The sequence below is a fragment of the Aspergillus mulundensis genome, assembly GCF_003369625.1.
Source record: "Aspergillus mulundensis strain DSM 5745 chromosome Unknown scaffold_14, whole genome shotgun sequence".
Lineage (NCBI taxonomy): Eukaryota > Fungi > Ascomycota > Eurotiomycetes > Eurotiales > Aspergillaceae > Aspergillus > Aspergillus mulundensis.
The window spans coordinates 470,672-486,864 of record NW_020797902.1 but is presented as its reverse complement, the minus strand read 5'-3'; the positions used below and the strand labels follow the sequence as shown (position 1 = coordinate 486,864).

The window sequence follows — 16,193 nt, the reverse complement described above, 5'->3', positions numbered from 1 at the left end:
CCAGTCGATACTGCCTATCGCTTATCAATCGTAAGGCGGGCAAACCCAAGACCATCGCGTTCACCAGACAATGAACCTTTTGTGTTAGAAGCAATATTCAAACATCCATGAACCTTTCACTTTCATATTTGCCCCGAAAATCTGCAGCTTTCAGAGAGGGGATAATCGTCCTTCAGTTCGACCCCGAGTGATTTAGTACATCTCACCTTTACCTCTCGTCATGGAGCCAGGCTCCTCCTCTCGCCGCATCTCGGCGGTCGAAATTCCATCATCTTCGCCCCCGCGCCGTCGACGGTCTTCAACTACTACTCAGGCTGGCCCATCAGGGTCCCGTAAACGTCGTCGACTCACAAATCAGACGATCTTATCTTCTTCACCTCAGCCAGACAACGGGCCGATCGAAGCAATTGACCTCACCGAAGTCGATGGAAACTCGGCCTTGGCTAAGGTTCTCGCTAAGCAAAGGGAAGAAGCCATTTCTTCACAGAAGTCAGGTAATAATGGAAACGCCCGGTCAAGGTTGACTGCATATACCTGCCCTGTATGCATGGAGACCCCCAAAAATGCCACTGCCACAATATGTGGTAAGTTATATTATAATAGTAGGAAGCTATACAACTTGCTAATTGGCTTAAGGTCACTTATTTTGTCACAAGTGCATCATGGAATGGTTGGCCACGACAGAAGAGCAGCGAGCGGACCGTCCTGGCAAAGCTCCGAGGGGCCTCTGCCCGCAGTGTCGACAGCCTCTATCCGGGGCGGACCAGAAGGGATCAGCGAAAAGAAACCTAGTACCTTTAGAGATCAAACTCCTTACCAAGAAGCGGAAGGATCCAGCAGAGAATAAGGCTACGTGACTACATCTTGAAATTCTGCCACAATCATACATCATTCATCCCAGAGAACCCGTCGAAAACTCGCTCTATTACCCTAGATTATGACGATGCTCTGGAAGTATCGTCTACAAAGCATTTCATATAAGCCGTGAGATCTCTGAACTGTCATAGCTAGAACATTACAAGTGCTGATATCCAGTTCAATACTTGCCTATGCCTGAATCGATCGTAGTGAATAATATAATCTAGAGCCATCTCCAAGGAGTCGAGATCCCTCGGCCCCTGCCAGCTTGAAGTATACTTTCCTGTTTGGGAGCGGGAGCTAAGAGTGCCAAGAACAACCAGGGTCCAGCGCTGACATCAACCAAAACATCGCATCTCTCCGAATTATTCCTTTGTTTGACTCCGATTGAGGCATCGCATGTGTCTGCTCTGGCTACAAGTGTCGTGGATCTCCAGTACTACTGCCAGACTTCGATCAACTGGTCGCTTCATGGCGTCCATTCTCCCGTGAAACGTCATCTCCGAGAGATTATTTTAAACTGACGGGTCACTTGTTTAGGTTGACGGGTCGCCCCCCAAAATTACTGCAAAAACTAACTGCTAAAAGTACAGGCCACCTTTACATAAGGCATTAGGGTGTTACGGTTAGGTTAGGGTGGTTAGGGTAATTAGGGTCCTTAGGGTTTATGGTTAGGTTAGGGTAAAAAGGTTAGGGCCCTCAGGAATGAGTTTAAAAGGCCTTTAATATAATAGTTAAGGTGGTAAAAGGTGGTAGAAAAGCGACTATTTGGACATCCTAAATTGGCGATTTTTGGTGGGGGCGACCCGTCAACCTAAACAAGTGACCCGTCAGTTTAAATAATCTCCATCTCCGAGGATGCACTATCCGAATGGGAGCTGAACTGCGACAGCCATCACATGGAGAGGACTTGTTTTTTTACTCCATGTGCCTGAAACAATTCCTTGCTTGTCGGCTCTACTAGAGCCCTGACTTACCCGACAATATGAGTGTTCATTCGTTCGATCACGCAACGTTTGCGAGCTCGCCGTCCCCAAGGTCTGGAGCCGTACCCGATAACCTACCAGATATCGAGGCTCATCCGCGGCCACTACACCAAACAGCATCCCCCACCAACTGGGAACCTGCGTCGCCAGATTCACACACTATTCCTCCAAGGCCAAACTCGCAGGAGACGGTCAGATACCGTGCACGTCGTGCAAATACTGCCCGCTCATACCGTCCGGACACTGTCGCCCATGACCCAAACTGGCAACCCGGAACGGAGCCCGGTATCGATCCTACCAGGCCTCTGCCAGCGTACAACGCAGAATGGATGACCTCAATAGCAACGAGCTTACACCGCCGTTGCGAGATAACTGTAGTGGACTTTTCTCAGAACGAAATGCGCCAGTACGCACTTGACAATGACACAATAGAGCAGTTCATGTCCAGGGAAAGGGAACCCTGGGTCCAATGCAGATGGATTAACGTCAACGGCCTTAGTTGGGACGTTATTAGAGTCCTGGGAAACAAAAAAGGACTCCACAGGCTGGCCCTCGAAGATTTGATCAACGAAACAAACCGCACCAAAGTGGACTGGTACTCGGATCACGCTTATATCGTCCTTACGTTACAGAAACTAATCAATATGCGACAAGATGCTAGCGACTCGGAAGACGAGGATGTGGACGGCAGTGTGATCTCGAGGCCTGAGCGAAGGAGTTCGGTGATTAGTAGCAGATCTGTGTCTCTGAAGAAACCGACCAGGCGCCGTGTAATCCAAGCAGCATTGAAAGATATCTTCTGGACCAGATTTCGAAAGTCCAAATCAGACAACCGGGACACTGATGGGGCTGGAGCTGGATCTCGACCTGGAATGAATGGTTCTAACAAGGCGCCAAGGTTTGGCGACATCGCTGATGTTCCAGGTACAGCGCGCAGTATTCAGCGGTACCGCGGCGGTCCAAACGAAGACCGCATTGCCTTCATGGAGCGTCATGCCGTATTAGCACCTAAGGGTCTGGCAGTAACTCTTGAGCAAGTTTCAATCTTCCTCCACGCCGACAACACGGTGATTTCCTTCTTCGAAGCAAGCGCGGATGAGATAGAGGCTCCCATATCGAGACGTCTCGCGCAATCCGAGACGATTCTGCGCCAATCATGCGATGCTAGCATGCTCGTACAAGCCATTCTAGACGCCATTATTGATCTAGCTATACCGGTGACCACGGCTTACCAGGACGCAATTGGTGACTTGGAGCTTGAAGTTTTGACGGACCCAGACGTGGACCAATCCAAGAGCCTTTATATCCTGACATCTGAGATTGCGATACTTCGCAGCGCTATGCAACCAATTGCGACGATCATCAATGCTCTCCGTGATCATCGTTCCGAGCCCGTCAGCACCCCTGGCTTCGGGATACTTAGGCCCCCCGGAATTGCGACACCCGCTTCTACCGGTCCAGGGCAAATAGGGATTGCTACGCCGAATCTCATGAGTATCGGAGGAACGAGCGTGTCGATAAGTAACATGTGCCACACATATTTAGGAGATGCACTGGATCATTGCATCACCATCGTCGAGGGGTACGACCAGATGAGGCGCGCTGCAGACAACATGATCGATTTGATTTTCAATACTATTGGTGAGTGTACCAACCTCGGTCACGGACCTGTGTGGCTGACTGTAGTAGGTGCCTACCAGAACGAGAGTATGAAGCAGCTGACTCTTGTGACATGCTTATATCTCCCTCTTACATTCTTAACGGTAGATAATCCTTGTCAGAAACAAGCATTTCACTAACATTGGCAGGGTTACTTTGGCATGAACTTCGAGCGGTTCACAGGGGTCACTAACCATAGCGATGCGTGAGTACCCCACTGGCATAGTACCGTAAGCCCGGCTAAATGACTAGGTACTTTTGGATAATTGCGCCGCCATTCGTCTTTGTAACGACGCTTTTCCTCATGTGCGACTCCCCTCTGCCCTTTCGCAACTGTGCTGACTGGACTTGCTAGGCGTGACAAAATCCAGCGGTATGCCGTGCTCTTGGCTCAAAGACGTCTCATTACAAGCTCGAGACGACAGAGGAGACAAAACGTATACAAGCGAGAATGACCGTCGCTTCTCGTTCCAATCTCAAAGGGGTTCAACTTCTCCGGATACATGTGCTATATTGTACATTGCAAACTATGTTATACATCCTGTCTCACTAGAGACTTATTCAAAAGGACTTCCGTTTAAATGCCATATAGGCCTTCCACGGAAGCTTCCAGTCAGACCGGAGGAGCTCGGGCCTGAAGATATCGAAATCTACGCTCTCCAGCTTGTCCAACCAGAGCCGCGTCCCAACAGCGGGCATGAACACTCCAAATGCCCGATTCACCTCGTCAAGCTGCGACTCCTGCCCTCTTTCCCCGGCAGCGTATTGATGGTCTTCCTCGCCCTCGTGCTCAAAGTCATGACCGACGTCCTGTCCCGCCCGCAGATTGCTCAGCATCTGCTGCACTGTAATCAAGTGATCGCTCGCCCTCGTCGCAACCGTAAAGACCGCATCACGTAGGCCCTCCGCCTCCGCGCCCCGTCGGAACACCTCTTCCTCCTTCACCCCGGCCTGCGCCATAACATCCAACGGCAACATCACAGCACCCTGCTTCCCGCTTCCCTGGAAAGCCGCCATACTATCCCCAGAGGAACTGGCCTGCAGCGCCTGCGCCGGAAACGCCACAATGGGCAACCCTTTCAACACGGCCGCGATGCCCGCCGCCTTCCCAATATGACTTGAAACATGATCCGCCGTAACGCTCGCCATCGGCAGCGCCGAGAGCGTCAGATAAAGCAGCGTGCTGTACGTATTCTCCGCATAGTTCTCCAGCGCCTCGAGGTTCGGATACGGGTCGTTTGTAAGCGTTTGCTCCCGCGCGTTAATCATCCGGTTCAACCAGTTCTTGCTTAGCTTTGCACGCCCGTTGCTGCGGTGGTGCAGGTCTTCGATTGCGGAGGCGAGGAGGATCGCGATGGGTTCCTTTGGCGGCGAGCCCGCGAGCGTCTTGGCGATTGCGTCGCGCCAGAATTGCAGGCGCATTAGGCCGATTGTGTGCGAGGAGGTTGTGTCGGGGATTAGGGATAATGTTGAGTTTAGGGCGCGCAGCGCGATGTATGTTGGGCGGGCGGGTTGCGGGATGAAGGTGCTGAGGGTGTAGGAGGGGCGGTCATATTTCCTGCGCATTAGACATTGTCAGCATCGTGCATTGCATGCATTGAAGCCAGAGAGACGTACGCAAGGAGATTGAGGCAGTATTTGTGCGAAGCTTCGACTTCCGCGGCGGCGACGCCGGTGGCGGGGGTTGTGCTGTAGCGGCGATCTTGCTGGGTGAGGTTGACTGTTTTGCAGAGACGGCGAATTTGGCGGGTTGACCGTGATGGTCGCACCGTGTCTCTCAATAGAGACATGGCTGTGCTGTATGACGACAGAGGTGGTCGACGAGTTGGTGGTGGTAGTAGCTAGAAAGCTCCGCAGAGGGAATTGTGCAGACTCAGCGCAAATCGCTCAGTATAGTAACCAACAGGTGCGACCATATATGGAAAATGCCGGACCAGAGATAATGAATGGGAAGCGATCTTCTCCATACGAAAGTAGATGAGCTGGCTATCTGGAGCTTGGTGGTCACTGGTGAAGCTGTGGCCTACTTTTCCCAGAAGGCCGGCCCAATGAAGTTTAAGTGATTTTCCACCGCGTCTTCGGCGCGTCCTCCACATAATCTGAGCCGAACCATGCTCAATCTTTTCTCACTTTCTTCTTGCACATTATTATCAGACATACGCTCGCTGAATCATGGACTTTGATGCGTCCAACGACCGCCCATTCAAGAAAAGACGCTTCTTTGTCGACGACCCTTTCGATTCTCCTCAGTCCGCCGCCGAAAACACCCCGAATCTTGACGCGTCGCTACATGCTTCTTCGCTTACAGACGTGAATGATGGCCTCATCCCGACTGATACAGAATTCTCAAGGGCAAATGAACTGGAGAAGCCCGGGCAAGAAAGTCCGGAAATACCCGATCTTGCTACCTCTGCGCATCAACCACAATTACCTGTTCAACAAGATACAAGAAGTTTCGATACGGAGGCGTTTGTCGGCATCATAGGGGAGGATATCTCACCAGAAGCACTATTGAAGATCCAAAAACTCTCAGGTGGAAACCTCGAGAGCGCTATAAATATCTACTTCGACGGATCATGGAAGAACTCAGGCCGCACAGGATCGAACCAGACGACGTTACTATCCCGCGAGCGAATCCCTTCACAACCCGCCCCGTCGACCAGGTCAATTGAAAAAGAGGTTGCACCCAAGAGTAACGGGGCTAGTCTCGCTGATGAAAACGTCCCGCGTTCGAAATCGCAGCCTCCTCGAAGATATGTCGGCGCGTTTGGGGTAGGGGCCTGGGCTACCAGGAGCGGAACTGGCTTGGTCAAACACGGCGACACCGTGAATATTGAGCGAGCAAGATCCCAGCCTCTTTCTACTCGCGGCCGGACCGGGAAAATCAGAGTGAACAATAAAGGGGATGTTCTCACGCGCTTTACGAACGATGCTGGCCAGGAAATTGGAAGACTGCCTCGGGAGACGGCTGAATGGGTGTCCACCCTACTCGATCAGAAGATTTGTGAATTCCGCGGAGTTTGTGTTTTTGCGCCGGACAGGCTCCGAGTGAACGACACCGTCTTCCTGCAGCTCCTGTGTTTCATGCGGATAGAAGCTTTCCAGCCGAAGGTACTACATCAGACGGCGGATGATAACAGGGCGACCACGATCTTCGAACAAGAAGAGAGCACGGAGGAGAAACAATTGCGTCTGCGTCAGGTCGCTCTAGTTCAATTGTTTGACGAGATAGGTCTCAAATCTACAACCCAGGACGATGAGATGAAAAAACAGAGGAAAGAGGGATTGCTGCGTGCAGCCGAAATGGCAGACGAGGAGGCTAAGAAAACTGCCAAGTCCGGAAATAACGACACCGAAGAAGATGAACCTGGGGATCTCGAGGATGCCCAGCTTGATGCACTGTATAAAAAGGCGCAATCTTTTGACTTTAGCATGCCCGAAGCTCAACCTCCATCTTCTTTTGCCATGGATCTGCGGAAGTACCAGAAACAAGCGCTTTACTGGATGCTTTCGAAAGAAAAGGATAAAAAATCCGGCAGGGAAGTCTCGATGCACCCACTGTGGGAGGAATACAGTTGGCCCTTGAAAGACGTCGATGACAAGGACCTGCCGGTTATCGAAGGGATTGACCACTTTTACGTCAATCCCTATTCCGGAGAGCTTAGCCTTGATTTCCCTGCCCAAGAACAGCATTGTCTAGGAGGCATCCTCGCCGATGAGATGGGCCTGGGAAAGACCATTGAGATGCTGAGCTTGGTTCATTCTCACAGGAATGTCCCACCGATACGTAACTCTGGCGACTTGACCAGGCTGCCCACGTCTGGCGTTGTACCGGGTCCGTACACAACCTTGGTTGTTGCGCCAATGTCTTTGCTTGCACAGTGGGAGAGTGAGGCATTGAAGGCCTCCAAGGAGGGAACAATGAAGGTCCTGGTGTATTATGGGAATGAAAAATCTGTCAACCTACGGGAGCTGTGCTCTGCTGGCAATGCCGCAGCTCCCAACGTAGTTGTCACCAGTTATGGAGTTGTGATGTCTGAACATCGAGCGCATCAGGCACTAACGCCGGGGGCTTCCTGGACCCCAGGAAACCTTTTCTCGGTAGACTTCTTCCGAATCATTCTCGATGAAGCTCATCTCATCAAGAATCGACGGTCAAAGACGGCAAGAGCTTGCTATGACCTAAAAGCAACACACAGATGGGTTCTCACCGGCACACCCATCGTCAACCGTCTGGAAGATCTCTTCAGCTTGGTGAGATTCCTCAAGGTTGAACCGTGGAACAACTTCTCCTTCTGGAAGACGTTCATCACGACACCCTTCGAGAATAAGGAAGTGATACGCGCGATTAGTGTGGTGCAGACAGTGCTTGAGCCGCTCGTTCTCCGGCGTACCAAGTTCATGAAAACTCCTGAAGGGGAGCCACTGGTCCCCTTACCCAAGCGGACAATCCAGGTCGAGGAAGTCGAACTCCACGAGCAGGAACGGGAAATTTATAACCACATTTTCACCCGAGCAAAGCAAACATTCAACAGCAGCGTCGAAGCAGGAACCGTGCTCAAATCGTACTCGACCATCTTCGCGCAACTAACCCGTCTCCGCCAGACATGCTGCCACCCCATCCTCACGCGCAAAAAAGAAATCGTTGCAGATGAAGAAGACGCCGCAGCTGCGGCGGATCTGAACAATGATCTCAAGGATGACATGGACCTCCAGGAACTCATCAACCGGTTCACAACGACTACCGAAAACGCCGACTCGAATGAACCCCCAGATCCCTCCTCGAAGTTTACAGCCCACGCCCTCCGCCAGATCCAGACAGACTCCAGCGGGGAATGCCCTATCTGCTCAGAAGAACCCATGATCGACCCCGCCGTTACAGCCTGCTGGCACAGCGCCTGCAAGAAATGTCTAGAGGATTACATCAAGCACCAAACAGATAAGGGTGTGAAACCTCGATGCTTCTCATGTCGCGCAGACCTATCTTTGCAAGATATCTTCGAAGTCGTCCGCCACCAGTCACCAAACTCCACACCCACAGAACAACAACCACCGCCCTCCTCTATAGACAGCAACGATTTATATAGCAGCTCACAACCACCCCCTCGAATCTCAATAAGACGAATAAACCCCCTCTCCCCCTCAGCACACACATCTGCCAAAATCCACGCCCTGCTTTCTCACCTGACGCGCCTTCCACCAGGCACAAAATCCGTCGTCTTCTCTCAATTCACCACCTTCATCGACCTCATCGGTCCGCAGCTAACAAAAGCGGGCATCTCGCACGTCCGGTTCGACGGCACAATGTCGCAGAAGGCCCGCGCCGAAATCGTCGCCCAGTTCTCGAAAACAGAGACATTCACGCAGGAGGAACTCGACCAAGCTGAATCCACGCCTACACAAACACCAGGCCTCACGCCCACGCTTACGCCAAAAACACCGAAACAGTCATCCGTCCCGCCTGCGCCGACAGTACTGCTCATATCGCTTGGAGCCGGCGGTGTCGGTCTGAACCTTACCGCCGCATCGAACGTCTACATGATGCACCCATGGTGGTCGTTTGCTACTGAGGCACAGGCTATCGACCGCGTGCATCGGATGGGCCAGCTGCGGGATGTGAATGTCGTGCGGTTTATTGTGAAGGACTCGATTGAGGGGCGGATGTTGAGGGTTCAGGAGCGGAAGATGGGCATTGCGGGGTCGTTGGGGCTTAAGATAGGGGGGAATGAGGATGACAAGAAGAAGGAAAGGATTGAGGAACTGAAGTTGTTGTTTGAGTAGTGATGACACTAGAAGTATATTTGCTGGCTATACCCAAGGTTACTTACGGTATTATCATCAATAGATTTTTAAATTTAATTCATTCAATGGCAATCATTATACTGATACAGAGTAAACAACCAAACTCGCTGCGTACCAAGTAGAAAGACATTAGAGTATCATAATCCCTTTTAACCGCGTAATTCATCTCTGCCAAACCAGGGCAGGGGGTTCAACAAGAGCGAAAGGAGTTTAGTGGTGGTGGAGAACCTTGTTCAGCTTCTCCTTCATGCTCGAGTGGTGCTTCTCCTTCTTGTCATTGTCATCTACATCAAACGATTGTTAGTGATCTGAACCTAGAAACAAACTTGAAAGTAGAATAGGGCACAGGTACTAACCGCTCTTCGTCGTCTTAGAGTCGTCCTTCTTCTCAGACACACCCTTCATCTGGTTCTCGTAGGACTGACGAGGGGGAGGGCACTCGGGGCCACGGAGGGCCTCTTCGCTGACACCGTTCTTCTCAGCGACGTCGTGAGTAGACGCCTCGGAATCGCCAGACTTGGCGGTCTCAGCACTGTCACCGGCATTGGGGCCAGAGGTAGAAGGCTCCTTGCGCTCGACCTCGTCCTTGGTGACGTTCGTGGGCGCGGCACCGGCACCTGTAGCTTGAGGTCCAGCGCTGGTCTCCGTCACGCTCTTGGGGGCCTGGCCGGCACTAAGGCCGGCACCGGAAGGCTGCTTGGCCTTGCTCTCGCCCACGGTCTCGGATGCACGGGTGGCAGAGGTGGAGGGCTTTTTGTCCTTGGACTGGCTCAGGCTGCCGGTAGCACCAAGGCCGGAGGTGGAGGGTTCCTCGTCCTTGGGGCCCACGCTCTGGGCGTGGCCAAATGAGAGGTTACCTCGCTGCTCGGAGGAAGGCTTAGCAGTGGGGGCAGCAGTAGAACCGGAGAGAGAGCCAGCTCCAGCTCCAGCAGCAACGCCTGAGCCGAGACCAGCACTGGAACCAGCCTCATTTACCTTCTCTGCAGCATGTGCGGCGTTGGCAGATCGTGTGTCATAGGCAGTGGTAGGCTCGCTGGGCTTGGGACGAGAGGTGAGGCTCTCGTCCTTCAGGGTGCTTCCGTGTGTGCTGAGAGGCTCGTCCTTCAGGGTGCTTCCGTGGGTGCTGAGAGGCTCGTCCTTGAGGATGCTCTTGCCCGCGGGGCCTGAGGTGTGCTGCTTGCCAACAACAGGGTCAGGGTGCTGGATGGATGGGTTCGAGGGACCGATGTTGGATGTGACGAGGGCGGCCTTGCCATCCCTGTTTGCGTTGGGGTTCTGATACTTGTCCTGGAAAGTGCCGGGCATTGTGGAAGAGAGTGGCTCGGTCATGACAGCGGTGTTGTTCTTGGAGATGGGGGCTCCAAGTTGTTCTGTAGTGAAAAGGTTAGGGCTGTGTGGCTTTGGTGAAACGCAGGAGGCTAGACGACTTACCGTCTCGGTTGCCTGCATCATAGGGGTCGGTAGCGGTTCCCTTGCCCTGGATGCCGGACATGGGCTCGTCTCCATGCTGTTGTTGTTGCTGAGGAACTCGCTGTTCGGTCTCCTGGCCGCTACGAAGGGCATCGATCTCGTTCCAGACGGCGTTCGATGCACTTTGAACGGCCTGCTGTGCGGTTTGAGCAACTTGTTGGACGGTCTCCATGGTTGTGTAATAGAAGAAATGCCAAGTGGTGGAGTGTGGGGACTGGGTTTAAGAAATCGACTCAGTGAGTAGTGTTGTGTTTGACTTGTAGTAGTTGAAGTATATTGCCACTCTTTGGCCAAGGGCTTGGTATGTGGTTGTTATATAGATCGTTGGTGCGGGGACCAGAGCCGAGCCTGTACAGGTACGTCAGTGAGGGTCGAAACCAAACCGGCTGCTCAACGTCATCGGCCTCAGTGATGATCGATGATGTTTGGATTGATTCATGCTGGATGCTGGGCTGAATTGAGAGAGTGACGCAAGTGACGTCAAGTCAGGTCACGTGGCTGGGCCCATCGAATGTTTATCGAATATGACAACAAGGGGAATCCAAATGGCAAGGTGAAATGAGATAATGTTGTGACGATCGGATATCTAGTCTATTTTTGCGCCCTATCAGGATAGCCAGCTGCCCTGTGTTCCTCCCACCCCTTTGCCCTATGCTTTGCGCCCGATCAACTATTCCCAATTGATGTCAAGATATGCGCCACCTAGCGAATCGGCAAGGAGGCTTTATTCAGCTTCTTCTTGATCTCCTCCACAAGATCTTCTCTCGCGACCAGAGCACCGTCCTTTTCTGGGTGGCCCTCGGGCAGTCCAAGCTCCTTTAGCTTAACCTTGCCCGCTGCTAATTCGTCCTCTCCCAGGATGACGGCGAGTGGGATACCACCGGCCTCTGCCAGCTTGAACTGCTGCGGCAGCTTGGGCTTGACCGTTTGGGCGAATTCGGCCTTGATGCCTGCCTTCCACAGCTGATTGGCAACAGACATGCGCTCGACGAGCAGGCCATTGAAACCCTTTCCACCGAAAGCCATGACGAAGACATCGACCTCGCTGGCGCGCATAGTGCCATTGCCTTGTTCGGCCTCACTCTCAAGGCGCTGCTTCATGATTGTGAAAATTCGGTCGACACCGAATGAGATACCAACACAGGGGATTTGACGCTTCTTCGCAAACATGTTAACCAGATCATCGTATCGTCCACCTGCAGCGATACTTCCAACACCAATATTCTGGTCCTCTCCATTTGGCTTTGATTTTGACTTGGATTTCTTCTGAGACTGGGCGAACCCTTCGGCGGAGGACAGTGGTGTAACCACTTCGTAGATGAGACCAGTGTAGTAGTCCAAGCCTCGGGCAAGGGAGAGGTCGAAGGAGATCTTGTCTAATGCGTCGAAAGCCTCGAGATATTTGAAGAGGAGTTCCAGGTCCTCAACACCCTTTTTCACGTTCTCGTTGGCGATGAGCACTTCTTCGGCCTTGATGGCGTCCAAAATCTCACGGCCACCGCTCAGCTTCACGTATTTTCCAACCTTATCCGCAACTTCTGGTTCCAGCCCTTTCTCTTCCATCTCCTTCTTAACTTGATCCCATGGAAGCTAAGCCGGTCAGCTGGGTTCCCGGCCAACGTAAATCCCCACATACCTTATCAAGCTTGTCAACCGCGGAACTTATCGCGCGAATCTTATCTTCAGGAACGCCACACGCCCCGAACAACCCGTCGAGGATCTTCCGGTGGTTAAGCTTAATCGTGATATAATCGCGCATGTTGAGCGCCTCAAACACCTCCACCACTATCCGCAGGATCTCGGCATCGGGAATCATAGCATCGTAGGAACCGGCGATATCGAAGTCGCACTGGTAGAACTCGCGCATCCGTCCTTTCGCAACTGCCTATAAAGCCCGACATATTAGACTTGAAAATGGCCCTGTCTACTCCCTCCCCACGAATGACTCACCGGCTGATCCCGTCGATACACCTTGGCGATTTGGAATCGCTTAATGTGCTGCACTGACGTGTTCATGGCGAGCCACCGAGCAAGCGGCACCGTCAAGTCGTATCGAAGAGCGCTGTCCTCTCCACCTTGGTCGGCAAGGTCATAGATAAGCTTAGAGTCCTCGCCATATTTGCCCGCCAGGATCTCCTTCAATTCGAAAACCGGTGTGTCTAGTTGTGTACCTCCGTGACGCTTGAAGACTTCGGTGATGGCGCTGAAGATTGATTCACTGCGACAGTGTAAGTGGGCGGCACGCGGACGCGATAGGTATCTTGTGATGTTTACCGTATGATCATGTCAACACCAATCCCTAGCATAGGAAGTCAGTAACAGTGAGTCGCATAGAGTAAGCCAGTCAACTAACAATCCCTTGTGCCCTTGGGCGTCTTGAGCTGGAAGCTCAACTTGTTTGACTTCCCCTCCTTGGTCGCCATGTCTATTGGTTCCTGAATCTGAGAAGTGAAGGAACGAAAGTATTGATGGGGAAGGTTGACGGTCCGGGCTTCCCACTGACGGCGGATGAGAGATCTCCGAATGGCGCTCAAGTTGAGATCACGGAATGGCTTGAATGAAGAGATAAAAAACCGCATCTGAATAAAGACTGGAGCCCACTATTAAATGAGGGGCACTGCCATATGCTGGTAACTCGGAAAAAATTGTGAGTCAGCCGGGGATCCCACTACCTAGCCACGCCTGTGCCACCGCTTCCGCCACACGCCGCTTCTAGTACCGAGTACTATAGCGTAACTCGAATCATTCTGCTTCTCAATGGCCATGAATGGACGGCTCGGGGACGCAAAAATATATTTATCCTAGCTACGATGTTTACCCAAGTACCCGTACACATTATGACATGTCAGAAGGGAAAAATGAAAGCAACACCGTGCGCAGCGACAGAATACCACAAGAACGGAGGCTTCAGGCCTGTTCAGCGCTGCTGTGCATAGAAGGCAAGAATACCAGGCAGGCAAAAAGAGTGACTTAGAAATCTACCCATCAACAAAAAAAAGTCATCAAGGACGCCCAGGTCGAATTGGAGTGGTAAGGGCACAGAAAATCAAGGCGACAATCGTGCAGTAATCAGCGCTTTTCTTTCCGCTCATACTCTTTCCTGGCTTCGGGGTTCAACGGGTTGTTCGGATCATACCCGACGCTCTTCACAATACCTAGTCCCTTGGTCTTACCCTCTCGGAACAGTACTCGATCACCAGGAGCGAGGAATTCAGGCCGCTGCATGAAACGGAAGGCGACTAGGGCACGGTCACCTGTCCGGATATAAGGCCGATCAATATCAATGACAGAGCAAGTTTGGCTTACTGCCCCGACATGGAGCATTGCCTGATATCGAGGTTTTATTGTGGTTGCGTGCGACAGGATGAGAACTAAACAAATTAGCAAGGATCTGATTCCCGTGACGTCGAGCATACCCTCTGCAATGAACTCTCGGTAGACTTTAGGCTGTTGATCCAATTTCTTGAGCACAACCATGCCTTTCCGAACTTCCTTCCGCCGCACACGCTTCAGCGCAAAGGATCCAGACTGTCCGGCAAAACAAGCGTTCACTTGGATACGCTTGCGCTCAATGGACTTGATAGTAGTAGTCGTGAACTGACCTAGAGAGTCAGGTCCAACCAGCACAGAATCGCCAGCGTGGATTACCCCCGACTTGGCTACTCCAGACACGACAGTACCAACATGAGGGACGGAGAAAGTGTCGTTGATGAGAAACTCAAAAGGTGCGTCGGGATTATATTGCCCGCGGTAGGGGAGAATATTCAAGAACGTTCGGACAAGCTCCAGGTTCTCCCCGGTGACATTAGAAACCTGAAAGATGGGGCATATCCGCTGGGAGACAAACTGCGTCGCAGTGTTAATTGTCTCTTCCATATCTTTGACAAAGATAGGAATCTTCCGAGCCCCAGGCGACTTCAGGATCTTGGTCAGCTGGGAGATAGTCTCCTGCAGAATTTGTGGAGGGCAGATATCAATTTTGGTTATTATGACCATGACCGGAACGTTCAGAGCAAGGGCGATACCCAGGTGCTCTTTGCTCATACCGATCAGGCCATTGTTGGCTGCAACCATCAGCAGGCAGTAGTTGGGGTTGCTGCTCAGCATGCCAAAGACGGTCGTTCGCAGGTAACGCTCGTGCCCGGCGAGGTCCGAGAAAGAGATAACCTTAGCGGACCGTTTCCCGATCTCTTCCCAAGAAAGCTTGCGTCCCTGCGAGCTGCTCACGATCTCTCCTTGGGCATCAAAGCCCATTATCTCCAGGCCCACGGAGCTGGTCCTTCCACTCTCAATTTCGTGTTTGTGGCGGAAAAGATTCACTCGAGCTCGACCACGTCCGTCATCCAAGCCTCCTTTTACGAGGACACCCAGCATGGTGCTCTTTCCGGCGTCAACGTTACCGACCACAGCCATCCTTATTTCTGCCATTTCCTCCACTGTCTCCGCGGGCTGCCGGATGAGGATTTTACCCCAAGAACCCTTTATCCGGTCATTCGTAGCTTTTGACTCCTCAGGACCACCGACATTGTAGGTTAAGAGGATACGGCAATGTGCGGCGAGGGTTGTCGCAGCCTCGCGCAGCCGCTGCAGGGCCGAGTTCCACTGGTCAAGACTCAGGGACATGGTCTCTCCTCCATCTTCAACGCCCAGGTCAAAGATTGTCTCTCCATGACCTTCATCGATGCGGCTCTGCAATATTTCAGCCAGGGCCTTGACGTCTTCATCGGGTTTGTCGTCCGAGCTGAGTAATAGGTCTTTGAGCTTAATAGTCTTCGGGTCATCGGAAAGTCCCAACTGATCGAGAATCTCCAACTCCGCATGCTCCTCGTGCACAGTAGATTTTTCATTAGTGCCACCGGATTGCGCAGAGCGGAGCGATTGTTGCTTGTCCGCGTATTCCGCAAACTCGCTGAGCGCCTGTGGATGATGATACGTAGTTAGAGAAGCTGGAATGAGGGGTACTCAAGACATCAACTCACGAGCTCGCCTCTTCGCCGGTCTTCAAGGGATGGTTTCAGTGCGTCGGTCCGCATGATCCGTGTATTTAACGATTGCAATAATGGCCAAACGATTGCGATAATTTAATGATGTGTTCGTTATGTGGTAATTGGTGTTGAACTAACGGTCAGAAATGAAGAGTCGCCAGTGGCGGTTCAAACACGTATTCGTACGATCATTCTCCACGAAATGGAGCTGGAGGTAGAGCTAATTTTGTAAGTGCAACGAATAGTCAAGTAAATGTGGTTGTAGAAGCAGAAGCAGAGTAGGAACCCGAGGGTTTAAATAAGAGCGGAGCGATGGAGCTTTATCGATAGTAGTAGCCGCGACTCAGGCCTGAGTCATAGAATCTACAGCGCCCTGCCACAACAGCAATAAACGCTAACAAATTGATTGACTCAGAGAAGGCTGTGCCTTCCA

At 52.1% G+C, this 16,193-nt stretch overlaps 7 protein-coding genes across 7 annotated transcripts; 3 read left to right on the top strand and 4 right to left on the bottom strand.

Moving 5' to 3' along the window:
* Positions 1-220: 220 nt before the first annotated feature.
* DSM5745_10143 (uncharacterized protein) lies at positions 221-857 on the top strand (the record flags this gene model as incomplete). Its single annotated transcript, XM_026752159.1, has 2 exons — positions 221-584; positions 637-857. 2 exons carry the CDS (start codon positions 221-223, stop codon positions 855-857), a joined length of 585 nt encoding a protein of 194 aa, XP_026599221.1.
* Positions 858-1,843: 986 nt separating this feature from the next.
* On the top strand, positions 1,844-3,712 carry DSM5745_10142 (putative CorA family metal ion transporter; the record flags this gene model as incomplete). The annotated part of the gene is made up of 2 exons (XM_026752158.1): positions 1,844-3,529; positions 3,653-3,712. The coding sequence occupies 2 exons, from the start codon at positions 1,844-1,846 to the stop codon at positions 3,710-3,712; spliced, it is 1,746 nt and encodes a 581-aa protein (XP_026599220.1).
* Positions 3,713-4,064: 352 nt separating this feature from the next.
* Positions 4,065-5,293, bottom strand: DSM5745_10141 (uncharacterized protein; the record flags this gene model as incomplete). The annotated part of the gene is made up of 2 exons (XM_026752157.1): positions 4,065-5,061; positions 5,121-5,293. The coding sequence occupies 2 exons, from the start codon at positions 5,291-5,293 to the stop codon at positions 4,065-4,067; spliced, it is 1,170 nt and encodes a 389-aa protein (XP_026599219.1).
* A 382-nt stretch (positions 5,294-5,675) lies between these two features.
* DSM5745_10140 (DEAD/DEAH box helicase) lies at positions 5,676-9,284 on the top strand (the record flags this gene model as incomplete). The annotated part of the gene is made up of 1 exon (XM_026752156.1): positions 5,676-9,284. The coding sequence occupies one exon, from the start codon at positions 5,676-5,678 to the stop codon at positions 9,282-9,284; it is 3,609 nt and encodes a 1,202-aa protein (XP_026599218.1).
* A 231-nt stretch (positions 9,285-9,515) lies between these two features.
* Positions 9,516-10,947, bottom strand: DSM5745_10139 (uncharacterized protein; the record flags this gene model as incomplete). The annotated part of the gene is made up of 3 exons (XM_026752155.1): positions 9,516-9,589; positions 9,662-10,675; positions 10,737-10,947. The coding sequence occupies 3 exons, from the start codon at positions 10,945-10,947 to the stop codon at positions 9,516-9,518; spliced, it is 1,299 nt and encodes a 432-aa protein (XP_026599217.1).
* A 530-nt stretch (positions 10,948-11,477) lies between these two features.
* Positions 11,478-13,198, bottom strand: DSM5745_10138 (histidine--tRNA ligase; the record flags this gene model as incomplete). Its single annotated transcript, XM_026752154.1, has 5 exons — positions 11,478-12,365; positions 12,412-12,660; positions 12,726-12,993; positions 13,050-13,074; positions 13,129-13,198. 5 exons carry the CDS (start codon positions 13,196-13,198, stop codon positions 11,478-11,480), a joined length of 1,500 nt encoding a protein of 499 aa, XP_026599216.1.
* Positions 13,199-13,844: 646 nt separating this feature from the next.
* On the bottom strand, positions 13,845-15,808 carry DSM5745_10137 (putative GTP binding protein (GTPBP1); the record flags this gene model as incomplete). The annotated part of the gene is made up of 3 exons (XM_026752153.1): positions 13,845-14,146; positions 14,192-15,692; positions 15,755-15,808. 3 exons carry the CDS (start codon positions 15,806-15,808, stop codon positions 13,845-13,847), a joined length of 1,857 nt encoding a protein of 618 aa, XP_026599215.1.
* Positions 15,809-16,193: the final 385 nt, after the last annotated feature.